The sequence below is a fragment of the Cucurbita moschata genome, unplaced genomic scaffold (assembly GCF_002738365.1).
Source record: "Cucurbita moschata cultivar Rifu unplaced genomic scaffold, Cmos_1.0 Cmo_Scf00022, whole genome shotgun sequence".
Taxonomy (NCBI): Eukaryota; Viridiplantae; Streptophyta; class Magnoliopsida; order Cucurbitales; family Cucurbitaceae; genus Cucurbita; species Cucurbita moschata.
In genome coordinates this window covers 66,062-81,256 of record NW_019268538.1, presented here as the reverse complement: position 1 = coordinate 81,256, position 15,195 = coordinate 66,062, and the positions used below count along the sequence as shown (strand labels likewise).

General features: G+C 35.8%; 2 protein-coding genes and 1 long non-coding RNA gene across 5 annotated transcripts in view; 2 read left to right on the top strand and 1 right to left on the bottom strand.

The window, feature by feature from the left end:
* LOC111459433 overlaps positions 1–3,631 on the bottom strand; it is an 18,563-nt gene extending 14,932 nt beyond the window's left edge. Inside the window, exon 1 of the long non-coding RNA XR_002713299.1 lies at positions 3,621–3,631. This is a non-coding gene — a long non-coding RNA (uncharacterized LOC111459433). The remainder of the gene's footprint in view (positions 1–3,620) is intronic.
* On the top strand, positions 2,511–4,594 carry LOC111459426. Its single transcript, XM_023102333.1, has 4 exons — positions 2,511–2,620; positions 2,708–2,795; positions 2,892–3,363; positions 4,068–4,594. The coding sequence occupies exons 1-4, from the start codon at positions 2,593–2,595 to the stop codon at positions 4,401–4,403; spliced, it is 924 nt and encodes a 307-aa protein (XP_022958101.1). The 5' UTR covers positions 2,511–2,592; the 3' UTR covers positions 4,404–4,594.
* A 4,327-nt stretch (positions 4,595–8,921) lies between these two features.
* Positions 8,922–15,120, top strand: LOC111459299 (auxin response factor 4-like). Of its 3 annotated transcripts, none has more exons than XM_023102134.1 (12): positions 8,923–9,855; positions 9,969–10,025; positions 10,181–10,375; positions 10,491–10,575; positions 10,638–10,728; positions 10,796–10,960; positions 12,017–12,136; positions 12,214–12,289; positions 12,831–12,984; positions 13,072–13,745; positions 13,835–14,025; positions 14,768–15,120. In XM_023102134.1, the coding sequence occupies exons 1-12, from the start codon at positions 9,514–9,516 to the stop codon at positions 14,952–14,954; spliced, it is 2,337 nt and encodes a 778-aa protein (XP_022957902.1). In that variant the 5' UTR covers positions 8,923–9,513; the 3' UTR covers positions 14,955–15,120. The 3 variants fall into 3 exon arrangements, with proteins under 3 accessions (XP_022957903.1, XP_022957902.1, XP_022957901.1); XM_023102133.1 differs by having other exon boundaries at positions 8,924–9,855; positions 13,069–13,745; XM_023102135.1 differs by lacking the exon at positions 14,768–15,120 and having other exon boundaries at positions 8,922–9,855; positions 13,069–13,745; positions 13,820–13,959.
* The last annotated feature ends 75 nt before the right edge of the window (positions 15,121–15,195 follow it).

Genomic DNA, 15,195 nt, shown 5'->3' with positions numbered 1-15,195 from the left:
TTTTTTTTTTTTTTTTTTTTTTTTTTTTTTTTTTTTTTTTTTTTTTTTTTGGTGACTAATTTTCAAAATGGATTCTTAATTAATCCTACGTCTGAATCAATCATATTTATAAACATTAATAATTTATTTTAAAAATGACGTCACTCTCCCTTTTTCAACATTAGCCTTCTACAATGTTGTAGACTCTATTTTCTTGGCATACCTAATATAATCATTAATTTTATTTTAATTTGACAATAATAGAAGAGAAACTCGTGTGCATGATATGAATAAAAGTCCGTTTATTTCTGTGGGGTTCAGGAGGGGAATCCTCACGGGATCGGGTTCTCTACGGTAATTTTTTTTTTCATTTTATTTTTTAATATAATTCTATTAAAAATGTAAAATTGAATAATATTTTATAAACAAAAATATAAACGGAGTGAGACAAATATTTGTTAGATTTAGTATGAGGAGAGAGATGAGAAATATTATTATTATCGACAACCTGGTTTAACTCTTTTATTCTCTATTTAAATATAAATTTTGCACCCGATTTAAGGCGAGTATCAATAGAAAAATGTCAAAATTATCATGCATTACAAAACACATGGAGACTTTTTTTCGAAACAAAAGAGAAATAATGTGCTTAAAAAATCCATATTAGGTATTACAAGAAGACTTTAATTCTTTATTTTGTCTTTTTATTATTTTCAACCCGAAGAATTTTGACATTTAAACGAGAAGTAAAACTCTACTTTAACGCAAGTTTTAATATTAATAAATTAGTTGTCGTGTCTTTTTAAAACTAATTTGGTAACAAAATTAATGGATCCTTAGTCGTTAAATCATTAAAATATCTTTCAATTATCAAACACTCGTAATCAACCATTTTTCGTTACATTATTATGACATTTGAACAATGTTATTTTTGAAAAAATAAAAAAATAAAATAAAATGTATGACGTCAACTACAATTCAAACCATTTAATAGCAATTAGTACCGCCCATATGGTGTTTTTTTTTCGAAAGAAAAGGATTTTCCAATTTTCATTCATTTATTTTATTTAAATCACTATATTATATATCGTACGGACCTAATTTAAATTATATTACTCTTTTTAAAATAATTATCCAAAATCAACTCCGGAAAACCATTTTGAAAAATTAATTTATTAAAAGTTTAAAAATAATTATGGCCTATTTAGTAAAAATAAATGTGTAACTGTCCAAGCCCACAAATAGCGGGTATGGTTCGTTTTGGTTTATTATGTATTCTTGCCCTTTTAAAACGTGTCTGGTAAGGAGAGATTTTCATATGAAATGTTTAATGTCCTCTCCAACTAATATGAAATCTCACAATCAACTCTATGGAGACCCAACAACCTTTGAATGATAGGAACAATAACCCTGTTTTTTTTTTTTTTTTAAATCTCACATTAATTAAAAGTAGCTCGATCTTCATAGGATTCTGAGAAATTGGTTAAGCGAGAGTTACCCTCGACTCATCTCTCGAGATATAAAAACTCCTCAAATGAATTAATTTAAACAAATCGCTGATAGTCTTTCGTTTTTCAATCGTTAATATAAACACAGTTCAAATATTAAGATATCATTCATTCTCGAAATCTACCAATACCACAAGTTGGATACTTAAATTATTTAGTTGAAACATCATGCCACTCTCTAAAATGACTATTAGTTTGTTTGACAAGCAAATATATATATAATCAATTTTTAATAATATAATTCCTATATTCCGACCGTTAAACCCCAGAGATCACCAACAACATCTGTGTTTATACCATGTCGGTGACAAATGATTTTCTAATTAAACGAATAAATTAAAATAAAACATTTATTCCAAAAGAAAATACGCCCACTTGCGGGCTGAACCACCTAACCGTACGCAAAAATAATATGATAATATGTATATTCTTTTCAGATATTATATTTTAAATTTCAAAGGAAATTTGTGAATTATAAATACAATTTTATTCATATTACTTAAATAATTTTCTGACTTTAAAGTCCTAATTCTTCTTTTTCCGTCAAACTTCATGCAAGGGGTTCGTTTGTAATTTTGGTTTTTGTCAGTCAATGACAAATCGTATTTCCACACGTCAGCAATTTAGAATTCATCGTCACACGTGTTGACACGTAATTGAAGGTAGAGTGCGGACCGGGTTGTCCCCTTTTTAGACCGCAATTCTGGACCGTTATTTGTTTCTTCATCGTTTTTTCCATGTATTACATATTCTAGAAATTCCAGCCGCCCCTTGGCCCTTATCACTAAAGGGGGCTGATCAGTTTTAATGATTTTTATGTTTTTAATGTAATGTTTTTTTTTCTTTTATAACTTATTTAATTAATATTCACTTACAGATTAAATGATTAAATTAATTAATATTAGATTGGGCTCTAAAACTGGGCCATAAGAGTTGAAGCCCAGCCCATTTAAATAGTACCTCGTTCCCGCCTTTTTCTAATTTTCAACTTCAAGAAATTCCATCTGTTCTGATCTAACCGTTCTCTCTCCCCTGTTTCCGCATATCTGGATTTGCAGAAAGATCGGCCTTAATTCAACTCTACTCTCTCGATTCTTTGCAATTAATGGATCCTAAACTCTCCCGGATTCCAGGTATTGATCCGTTTTGTTTTTTGTTATCTCATTCATTTCTGCTTGATTTCGTTACTGATTTCTCTCAAATTTGCTTCAAATCGTCAGTGAAACCTGTTTCTTCTAAACCGAAATTCATCCGAAAGCCAGCCTGTGAAGGGCCCCAAATCACCCCCCTTCAACCTCCGATTTCCAGGTACTACACTTTATTATTATTGTCAATTTCGTTCCGAATTTCCTTGTTGAATCATGTTCTTCTGTAGTAGAGTATGAATCTTATTGTTACCATTAGGCAGAAACGAGTTTTCGGAATTGTTCGGAGCTCAAACATTCCAATCAAATCAGTAAATGAAAATCCCTTAGCTAAGCCCTTAATTGGAGCTGTTAAGAAACAACCAAAATCCACTCGATTAACTCAAATCGCGGTCAATGCTACTACTGATCAGAAGATCAGTGAAAAGTTGAATCCGAGGCCGAAGAAGAAGAGCCTTAGCACCAAACAGCAAGTTATGGAAACGGCCATAAAGGATCTGCGTGTTACGAACGACGTTGTGGAGCCTCAGACGCCGGTGGCTAGGCCTCGTTTGCATAAGATGAGAAACGCTGGCACCCCTTATCATACTGCGGAAAAATGCAGTAATTGTCGTTTTGACAAGATGGAGACTTCGTCATATTGGGTTGCTCAGATCAAATTGGCTGAATCCGTCGGGAAGCATTTTGTGTCAGCTGATTTCTTTCGCCTTGCTTATGTCTGCAATGCCGAGGTAGTGTAAATGACATATTCGAACATCTTTATCTTTACCTCTGATCATATCTAGAAGGGCTTATAGCATTAGTAAAGCTGGAAAACGTACTTTGATTTTGACCATTTTTGCAAAAGGCTGTTAATGGCATGTCTTTAGAGAGATTCTTTCTATATGCCCATATGGGTTTGGTAATGCATTTATCTCATATTGTGAGATCCGATCAGTTAGATTCCATATTAGTTGGTCTCGATCCCATATTAGTTGGAGAGAGGAACGAATAGCAGTAAAAACGTTGAACTTTGAAGGAATGGATTATGAGATCCACATCGATTGGGATGAAAACGAAATATACTTCACAAGGGTATGAAAACCTCTTTTTAACGGCCGTGTTTTAAAATTTTTGAGTGAAAACTCGAAAGAAAAAGTCCAAAAAAAACAATATCAATCCGTAGTAGTATAATCCTCCAATAAGGAGTTTTATTAAAGAGGATCTTATCTTGTGAAACGTCTAACTGGATAAGTATCTTCTTTTTTCTAATTTCATGTTCATCACCTTTCCACTCTTGAATTTGTTGCCACTGTGCCATCTATTCTTAAAATACGACTAATTGTTGGCCATAAGAACAAGAGTCTTCCTGAATTTTTCTCCTTGATGTTTTGGGTCTGCTCAGAACTCAGTTTTTACCTTCCCATTTATATTGATATCTGGTCTATTGCAACAGCCGATCAAGAACCTCAAGGTCGAGCTAAAGCGTTACTTGACTCGGCATGAACATCTATCTATGAACACTGAGTGGAAGGATGTGAGTCTTAGCTACGGCTTACTTCAAGATGAAAACATTAGTGGCCCCCACGATCCGTCCACTAAAATTTGTGACAGTGAACTCAACGAAGGTAATCAGACTACGGCAATCGAATCTAGGACCCCAGAATTCAGTAGCAGTGAATTCGATAAAGATGAGATTGTGGGAACTGATGTTGGTGAGCTGGGAACCGAGACATGCCAAAGATGTCCAAGTTCTTTGCCTATGGAACCAGAACAGACCCATCAAACATGACACCGGAATTTGATTTTGAAGCCTTAGTTCAGCTTGTGTTCTATAAATGCATCCAATTTTGTGCTTTCCATTGCCATTTTCACATTCTATTTTGTATACTAGGCAAATGATTTAAGGATTGTTTGATGTTCATCAAATCATATACTATACGGATTTGTGTCCACTTGTCACTAGGAGTGTAAAGTGATTGGATGGGGTTGGTTTGAGGTCGAGCCAATGAAATCGGTGCTCGAAAGACGACATTCAAAAGTACATACAAAATCACTCATAAATTTTATGGTTTAAGGTGATCTAAGACTCTAGTACTGACTCGAGAGTTAGAGTGTAGGTAGCTTAACACTACACTCGTGTTCACCTTTTTTTTCTTTTTCAATAATGCAGAACCAAATTGAAACTACCCGACATGGATTGATTTGGTTGGATCGAATGGTGTCGAGTTTTGTTTGGCTCCTAAGCTGTTACATGGTAGGTAGTAAGAATCAAAGATTAGGCTAAGTTTGCTTGAACAGAGTCAAGTGAGTCCATCAATCAGCCTCGGGCGCTCACTAAGAAAGCAAAGTTGGACCCATTATAGGAAAATAGAAAGGACATCACATAATTGTCCTTTATAATCGGTCCCCTCCCCATTTTGCAAGGCTTATGCGCATACAAAACACCCCTATTTAATTTGATTGATCCAAACACACTGTCAACACCTTGTCCCCTACCCGCCACACCACCACCTCATTTGTTGTCGCAGTCGGCCCACTCTTAACAGTGTTAGAACCAAAATGAACATTAACGAAAACTACATATAAATAGCATTATTCAAAATGTTTTTGCAGCAGCGTAAGTCTAGCCGGCATTATCTGCTTTGGCCTTACGTATCATCGTTAGTCTCACCATTTTAAAACGCGTTTGTTATGTAGAGGGTCCAGATCTACTATAACTAGTGACTCTTATCCTATTTGTAATAGTCGTAGCAGATATTGTCTAGTTTGGATAGCCTCGCTATTATCTATTTAAATAAGACGCCGAGAAAGAAGGGCGGGGGCAGTGGAATTGATATTGGGCCCTATGATGGGTTGAGGATATTGGACATGAGCCATAACGTTGAACAGCACAATATGAGGCCATTTAGCCAACAAAACATGTCGTCCCATAAATCTTATAAAACATTGATTTGATATTTCAAAGGGAGAAGGGGACAGTGACAGCCACCGAGCCCAACTAGGCCCATTTCATTTCTCAAACATAAAGACTTCAAGATTCTGTCTTGTTTGGTTTTTGTTTTGATGAAATAATTGAGCTTTATTTCTGTTTCTTTCTCACTTTACAACTTTAATCAATCAAACTTTATTGTTATTGATGTTTTTTTTTTTTTTAATATTTTGTCTTAGATTATGATCATTATTTTATTTATTACTGTTAAATTAAAATGTATAATATTAAATTTATTTGTGGTATGATGATAATTGTGGGATCATGTTTGGGTTTGAAATAGAGGATTGAAACTTTGTTAAAAGCAAGTAATTATTCCCATGTCATCATGGGGATACCATTTGTCCCCCTCTAAAGTATGACCCACAGCTCCTCCTTATTTCTCCATTTTTTTTTAATTAACCAAAAAAACAATAATAGAACTGGTTGGATTCCTCTGTTTGGGCACATAAATAGCCCTGAATTAGACCACCGTTTTCAAACACCTTTTTCAACTCCGTCTTGAGTTTTTAACTTTTATTACATTTACGGATCTATTTTTTTTTTTTAAAAGTGGTTTGATCAAAAAATTGGTTAGTTTGTCCGATTGTTCTTATTTTTTTTGTTATTTAAGAAAATATATACTTACTTTGTCGGATTGTTCTACTATGCAGTTTACATGAATAACTAAAATATCATAGAATTTAAATATTAAACATTTACAAATCACTAAACTTATTCTTAATTTTCATAATAATATTAGAAATAGGGTTGAATTGGGTGGGTCAGATTGACTCCACGATAAAATGTGAACCCTAGAATCCACCCAAATTTTTTCAATTTTTTAACATAAACATCCTTAATTATAACATGGGTGAGTCAAATTGAACACCTTAATTAGGTTTATTAGTGTTTAAATTAAATTAAGATGAGGGAGAAGAGGAGATGAATGTGAAAGTGTAAATAAAGCAAAGATGAGGGGTTGGGTTGAAAAAAAAAAAGATAGAAACACATGGACATAAGAGAAATAGTAGGAATGATGGGGGCGATTAAAGCAAAAAAGAAAAAGGAGATGGAGGCTAATACAAACAAAATCTACCCGACAACACACATATTCATTAAACTGTCAAATAAAACAACAACATAAGCATAAATTTATGAAATTTTAAAGATGACATTAATAAATTTGAAGATAATTGAGAGAGGTCGATAAATGAATTTTGTTCATAATATAGTAACGGTAATAATTTTTTTAAAACATTTATATAAAGAGAAAATGGGTTAATGTTATTTTTAAAATTTGAGTATTAATTATAATGATATTTTAAAACCTCTTAAAAAAATTAAAAAGCATTAATAAAATTTTATAAAGTTGGGCATTTTTGAAACAAAATATTAAAGATTTGTATCACCACAGCGAGTGTGAATTTTTTAAATTTAAAAAAGTTTAGAGGTATTGTTGAATATTTTAAAAGTATAAAAGTATTTTCGAGATAAAAGAGTATAAAGTTTACGAATATTTTTATTAATTTAACCTAAAAAATTATAACGGTGATGAATGTGGGTGAATATATATAATCAATAATAAATAAAATAAAGATGGTTTGATAAATAAATATATAAAACAATTAATGATATTACATGGTTTAATAAAATGTAGGAAAAGCCTCCCGGTTTGATCAAATCATAAATATTATTTATGAGGTTTTATTAAGAAATAAAAAAAAAAACAAAATTAAAACCCGACTAAATTTACTGAAAAAATAATTCATTAAATTCTGTATATAATGGGAATTTAATATAGTTGAGAAGAGATTAATGGTCATAAATGAAAGTTTAAATTGTTAAATTTATATACCCACTTAATAAATAACTCAGCTGTGGGGATATACTTTTATTTAATTAACATTTAAGGAACCATTTTTTTTAATATTTTAAACCAAATTTCATTCATTTGCTCCTCCTGGAAAATGGTAGGGTAATATATTCCGTACTCGATTAAGAAAAATATATATTTAACCATTTTATTCAAAATACTTCTAATTATGCATTTTTTAATAAAAATATATTTACATCTTTATTTATTTATTTATTTTTTAGTGTTTTAAATAATGCATCTTTATTTTAAATATGTTATTATTTTCTTAGATATATTTAGAGTGTTTTCTTAATAAATATTTTTAAAATAATAGAAAATTTTAATTATTATGATATTTCAAAAACCTATCTGATTATAAATAATCGAAACAGACTTTAGAAAACATATTTTAGTTAATTAAATTATTTATGATATTATATTATATTATAAGAACGGTATTTTAATTTTTCACTTGCAATTTAATATTTTAACCATAACAGTAAAAAAGGAGAGGTAAAATTGGAAAGTGTATATATATATATAATGGTGGTGGGGCATTGAAGCAGCGCCAAAGGCGCAGGCTTCTCGATCTCTTCCTCTTTTGAAACGACCAACTCAACTCACCCTCTTCTTATTCACTCGCCTTCTCAGGCGTTGCCCTCACGCGCCTAGTTAAAATTAGTTTCACTGAAATTTCAAACAGTCATAACTCCCATCAATTATGTTTATATAATTTTTAAGAAAAGTTACTAAATTCAGCCCTTAGAAGGAGAGAGAAATGGATGATTTGGTTTTTTTCTTCTTCTTTTTTAAGCTCATCAGTGGCGATTCTTCGAAGAAGATGAAGAAGAAGAAGAAGAAGAGGACGCGCGTTTTAAGGGAGTGGGAAACAGTGATTCCATAATTAGAATTAGAAAAAGGAACAAAAGCAGTGAGATAGGACATGAGATGCAGAAAAGGGTTGTACTCAATACACTGCTGACTGCTGAACTGGTATCACTGCTTGGTGTTTATGTGTTGCTATTTGCAGTTTGCAGCAATGGCGGGGCTCTGACCCCCGCCCGCCCACTATACATGCTGCTAAAGACCCTCTTTCCCCCACCAATGCCCATGGCCTTGGCCCCCACTTTATTGGCTTCTTTTTCGGATGAGATTAGATTAGATTAGATTGGATTAGCTTTGATCCAATTGATTTTCCATCTGTTTGTGTGATTGTGGGTCTCTTTCTTTTGCATTTTGGGAGATGGGCAATGGGGTTTAGGAGCTTTTAATTGGGTTGGCTGAATATGCCCAGTACCTGTTTGATAAAATGACTAAGTGAAGGGATCTTCTTGTTTATTAGGGAAAAAGATTGTACAAAGAGATAAAGATATATTATTTTTGTTGCATTAATGAAAACCAACCTTTTTGTCTTTGGTGGAGGGCCAGGGCGGCCTCACCCCCACACACTTTCACAGTGAAAGAAATTATTAATAAAGGAGAAGGGGGGAAGCTCCGAAGGGAAAGGGCAAAGCAAAGCAAAGAAGAAGGGGATGGGGAAGTGTGGGTTTTGTTCTGTCTTAGCCTGTCCCCGCCACCCACCCACACATATACGCACTCTCTCTCTCTAACACTCCAAAAGCCACCAAAGCATTGGCCTTTTTTCGCCTTTTGCTTCTGTGTTTCCTATGCAATTGTCTATGTCTGCTGCTTCTGCTCCCTCTTCTCAATACCTGCAAATGGGCGAGGAATCATACTTTGAATTTCTTGTTATTATTTGATACCCCTCTTTCTATCTTTTTAGCTACCACCCTACTGGGTTAGCATCCATCCAAACACTACTTTCTTGTTGTTTTTCTACTCATCCCCTTTCATTTCTCTCCCGTTCTTAGCTTTAATGGTATCTCTTCTGGGTATGTTTTTAGCAATTTTACCATGCTTTGACCTCATTTCCAGTTTTCTACAGCTCTGGTCTTCTTCTCACCTTATTGCCAATTGATTCCACTTTCTTGTTTTAGTTCTGTTGCTGTTCTTCTTTTTTGCTTTCTGTTGGGAAACATAGCAATAAGACACTTGAAGTAACTCTGGGTGTTCATGGAAATTGATCTGAACCTAACAGCCAGTGATGTGGGCAAGAATGCATATTGCAATGGAAATTGTGAAGAGGGTCGCTGCAATTGTTGTTTATCCTCTTCAACTTCTTCATGTTCCTCAAATTCATCGCCAGCTCTCGTCTCTTCTTCAACTTATTTGGAGCTTTGGCATGCTTGTGCTGGTCCTCTCACCTCATTGCCTAAGAAAGGAAATGTAGTTGTCTATTTCCCACAAGGTCACTTGGAGCAGATTGCCTCAGCCTCTCCCTTTTCCCCCATGGAAATGCGCACTTTTGACCTCCAGCCGCAGATCCTCTGCAGGGTCATCAATGTCCACTTACTTGTAAGTAATGGGTTTACATTTTAAATTCATGTTCTGCCTTCTCCTCTCTCAAGCAGCCGCCCCAGTTTCCCTTGACAGCCTTCGGCTTTTCACTGCTCATACCATTTTGACAGGCCAATAAGGAGAATGATGAGGTCTACACACAACTTACTCTGCTTCCCTTGCCAGAGGTAGTTTCCAATTCAAAACTTTGTTATAGTACGTTACTCGTAATTTGGAGTATGGAAAGGTTAATAAAGTTCGTAGCTTATTTTCTTCTGTTTAATTTAGCTTGAGGATGAGATGACCCTTATAGTGGATTACCATAAATTTGGATATTCTATAGTTCTTAGGCACTGGTCTAGAGGGCAAAGAGTTGGAGGAATTGGCGTTGAATGGAGCTGATGGAGATGGGAGCGGAGTGTCGCCTACTAGATCTACACCTCACATGTTTTGCAAAACACTCACAGCGTCTGATACGAGCACCCATGGAGGATTCTCTGTTCCTCGCAGAGCTGCCGAAGACTGTTTCCCTCCTCTGGTTGCCACTGCTTTCCTATGTTTTGTTTTAAGTTTTTCTCAAATGAAATGAATTGGGTTTTATCTGGGTTGTTTTATTTGGAAATGTTCTGAGTGAGGTCGATGGGTTACTGCAGGATTACACTCAGCTTAGGCCGTCTCAAGAGCTAATTGCCAAGGACCTACATGGCGTCGAGTGGAGATTTAAACATATTTACAGAGGTATAATGTGAGACTCCTTTGATTGTCTGTCATAATTGAACTAACTCTTAATAACTCGGCAGGTCAACCTAGGCGGCATCTGCTGACTACTGGATGGAGTCTTTTTGTAAGCCAAAAGAATCTTATTTCTGGGGATGCAGTGCTGTTTTTAAGGTATGAATCTACATATTAACCCCTACAATTGGTCATATTTATTTAAACCATTTGTGATTGTCTGCAGGGGTGAAAATGGAGAGCTAAGGTTGGGCATAAGGCGAGCTGTTCGGCCTAGAAATGGTCTTCCTAATTCAATTGTGGGCAACCAAAATTCTTGTGCAGATGATCTTGCTCGTGTGGTGAAAGCAATATCTACCAAGAGCATATTTGATGTGTTTTACAATCCAAGGTATCATTAATGGTTCAGTACTCATCAATCAAGAAATAGAATTAGCTATATATTACTGTTTTATTAGAGCGGTGATAGAGGACATCAGGAAAACTCTTTGCTTTTGAGGTATGAGCAGATATGTAGAATTTTGTAAATCTGTACCCTGGGTCCAATCCATGATAATAAATTTACGTAACAAGCACAGGAGAATATCTTTTTGCTTTAAGTTGGGAGAGGAGTCCCACATCGGTTAATTAAAGGGTTGATCATGGATTTATAAGTAAGGAACACTATCTCCATTGGTATGAGACCTTTTAGGAAAACCAAAAGCAAAACCATGAGAGTTTATGCCCAATGTGGACAATATGGTTCATGATTTCTAACATAACCAACTATATTAGTAGGTTAATGCTATGCCAGGTTAGAACTGATAGTAAATGTTTCATATGGCCTTGTGATATTAGTAGGTCAAAGCATCACAAGCATCCATATTATCCAGATAGTAAATGTAATCAGAACAAGCCACCTTTTTTAACGACGAAAAAGGGTAAGCATTCTTTACTTACTACTACATAGGTATTCTAGGCTTTGTGGTCATTACTCTTCTGAGGTCTGCCAAGAATCAAACATGGGATCATATGGCCTTGTGATTTATGTTCTATAAGGTTTAGCATTAAGACACCTCTGTTTGTAACTGAGAAGAAATAACAATCTTAGAGGGGGTTCGTTACTAAATGCCTCCCATTGTATAATAACACTTCTGAACTTGAGCAGAAAAACTATGAAAGCTGTTATCTCAAACCAGATAGATGGTACAATTTTGGATTTAAGTGAATCGATAGACATCATATGCGAAATCTTGATTTCTAAGTTAAAATATTGTGATCTTGCAAGTAAGAACAAAAGTTTGAATCAGAACTGTTGGTGGTATTTTTAAGAAATAGTCCGTTCGTTCAAATATTCTCTATTTAGTGTCATACTGGTTCATGTTTATTATTAGAACTTGATAGTGTTCTTGACCAGCCTTCGCTTACTCAGAAAATACAATAACATGTTAAACATACTGACTTGCAGGGCATATCATGCACAGTTTGTTATATCTTGTCAGAAGTATGTAAAGAGCATCAATAATCCAGTGACCGTTGGCACAAGATTCAAAATGAGATTTGAGATGGATGATTCGCCAGAAAGAAGGTTTATCCATACACGATCAAGATCAATGGTTTTTATTATGTTATACAAATATATTTATAGGTATTTGTTTCTTACAGGTTTAATGGTGTAGTTCTCGGAATTGGTGACATGGATCCCTTGAGATGGCCGAACTCAAAGTGGAGATGCTTGACGGTAAGTGTTATAATCCCCATAAGGGTGTTGCTGCATATAAGAATGCACAATGGGTATCTGTTGGACAATCGCATTTGTGAGATCCCATATCGGTTGGAGAGGGGAACAAAGCATTCTTCATAAGGGTGTGGAAACCTCTTCTTAGCAGACATGTTTTAAAACCTTGAGGGGAAACTTAGAGGGGAAAGCTCAAAGAGGACAATATCTGCCGGTAGTGGATTTGGGCTGTTACAAATGGTGTCAGACCCAAACATCGGGCGATGTGCCAGCGAGGACACCGGCCCCCAAGGGGGGTGGATTTTGAGATCCCACCTCGGTTGGAGAGGTGAACAAAACATTCCTGATAAGGGTGTGGAACCCTCTCCCTAGCAAATGCGTTTTAAAACTTTGAGGGGAAGCCGAGAAGGGAAAGTCCAAAGAGGACAATATCTGCTAGTGATGAGTTTGGGCTATTACAACATTACACGCTGTACTATAGAAGCTAGCAAGAACCATGTCAACGTTGTCACACAATATTTTTCTAATATTTATAATCCATCAGGTACGATGGGATAAAGACGGTGATCATCAAGAACGTGTTTCACCCTGGGAGATCGAATCTTCTGTTTCTCTCCCACCCTTGAGTGTTCAGTCTTCTCCAAGGCTGAAGAAACTGAGGACTAGTCTGCAGGCAGCCCCACCCAACGCCTTTGCTGGTATGAGTGACCAAATTGAAACTGATAAATTGTGTTTCTTCTAAGCTTGAGTTGTTAAAACTATTCATTAAAATTTTCTTACAGTAGGGAGGGGCGGTTTTATGGACTTTGAGGATTCAATTAGATCCTCTAAGGTCTTGCAAGGTCAAGAAAATGTAGGTATTGTATCACCGTTTTATGGACGTGATACTACAAAACGTTCCCTGGAGTTCGAGGTGCGATCTTCTGCACATCAAGCATCGGGTGGAGCTGAGAAGTATAGAGGTGACTACGTAAAGGTTCATCCGAACTCATCTTTCACAGGCTTTATGGAATCTGAAAGATTCCTGAAGGTCTTGCAAGGTCAAGAAATATGCTCATTGAGGCCACAAACAAGAAAACCAGAACATTGTTTAGGTGTTTGGGGAAAGTTCAATCTCAGTGACAACTCTTTTAACACATTTCACTCACCAAACTCTAGTTTTTATCACATGGCGTCAAATGGAGCCCAAAACATGTATTTCCCTCCTAGTGAATTTTACAGTACAGGCCAAGCTGCTGCTGTGATGCGCTCAAATGATGGCAACTTTCCAAGAGAGAGTGCCTTGTTCGGCCCATCTGTTGATGCTAGTGTTATGAGCACTACTTCAGGGTCGAATATAAGGAATTCAAAGGATGAAAATGTGAATGAGAATTCAACTGGCTGTAGACTTTTTGGCTTTTCCTTGACTACAGAAACTGCTACAAACATGCAGAGTTCAGGGAAGAGGAGTTGTACTAAGGTAAGAAATGGGTGCTGCTGAGAAATTTGGTCAGTAATGTTATCTTTTACTGTTCTTCCATGCTCTGATATTAGTCTTGTTAAGTGAAGGTTCACAAACAAGGTAGTCTAGTGGGAAGAGCCATTGATCTCTCTAGACTCAATGGCTATTCTGATCTGCTTTCTGAACTGGAGCGGCTGTTTTGCATGGAAGGACTCTTGAAAGATCCTGATAAAGGATGGCGTGTACTGTACACCGACAACGAGAACGACGTAATGGTTGTTGGGGATTATCCATGGCTGTAAGTGCTTTATCTTGAAATCTTGATTATTTCATTGCATGAAAACAATTAAGATGGGCTATTAAGGTGGAACTTCTAGGAACATAAAATAAGATCTGGATAACATGTCCTGCCAAAGGATTCTTGTTAAGCAATGTAGATTTGTAAATAACAGTTATTGTTAAATCTCACATCGGTTGGAGAGGGAAACGAAGCATTCTTATAAGGGTGTGAAAACCTCTCTCTAGTAGACGCGTTTTAAAATTGTGAGGCTGACGACAATACGTAAGGGGCCAAAGTAGACAATATCTACTAGCGGTGGGCTTGGACTGTTATAAATGGTATCAGAGTTAGACACCGAGCGGTATGTCAGCGAGAACACTAGCCCCCAAGGGGGGTGGATTGTTAGATCCTACATCGGTTGGAGAGAGGAACGAAACATTTCTTAGAAGGGTGTGGAAACCTCTCTCTAGTAGACGCGTTTTAAAACCGTGAGGCTGACGGCAATATGTAACGGGTCAAAGCGGACAATATCTGCTAGCGATGGACTTGAGCTAGTGAGAGCTAGATTAATTTTAAACTTACGAAAGTCGCATAATATTGCTTGATGGCTAACTTCAATTAAAGGTTATCCTTGTGTTTCTGATGATCATGGTGGCAAAATAGATTATTGTATTGCGCGTTTCCGACATTAGTTCTAAAACATATTTCAGCTTTTAATCTTGTCTTATGATCATTTTTCATCTCATTCTTTGCTGTTCAGTGACTTCTGTGATGCGGTTTCAAAAATCCATATATACACCCAAGAAGAAGTGGAGAAGATGACAAATGGAGTGATCAGCGATGATACTCAAAGCTGCTTAGACCAAGCTCCTTTGTGTATGGAAGCCTCAAAATCCTCTTCAGTGGGCCAACCTGATTCTTCTCCCACAGTAGTAAGAGAGTTTTAATTAGTAGTAATCAAGATGTGTGATTTCCCATATTTCCTTAGGATTATATGTTTTCCATATCAAAGTCGAGCTCAAAGTCAGTAGCTTTGCTTCATCCTCTCGGTCCAATAGGTTCGAATCTGTTTCAAACCTCTGCTTTCTAATGGACAGTGTGTAATTCTACAAATCCTTTTAGCTGTGTGGAATGGTATGGAATTTTAGCTGTGTGGAATGGTATGGAATGATATTGAATATTTTGAAC

Coding starts and splice junctions, on each gene's coding strand:
- LOC111459426 (XM_023102333.1), top strand. CDS start 2,593: ATGGATCCTAAACTCTCCCGGATTCCAG. Junction 2,796..2,891: donor CTTCAACCTCCGATTTCCAG/GTACTACACTTT, acceptor TGTTACCATTAG/GCAGAAACGAGTTTTCGGAA. Junction 3,364..4,067: donor CTTATGTCTGCAATGCCGAG/GTAGTGTAAATG, acceptor CTATTGCAACAG/CCGATCAAGAACCTCAAGGT.
- LOC111459299 (XM_023102133.1), top strand. CDS start 9,514: ATGGAAATTGATCTGAACCTAACAGCCAGTGATGTGGGCAAGAATGCA. Junction 10,376..10,490: donor AAGACTGTTTCCCTCCTCTG/GTTGCCACTGCT, acceptor GGGTTACTGCAG/GATTACACTCAGCTTAGGCC. Junction 10,576..10,637: donor ATTTAAACATATTTACAGAG/GTATAATGTGAG, acceptor ATAACTCGGCAG/GTCAACCTAGGCGGCATCTG.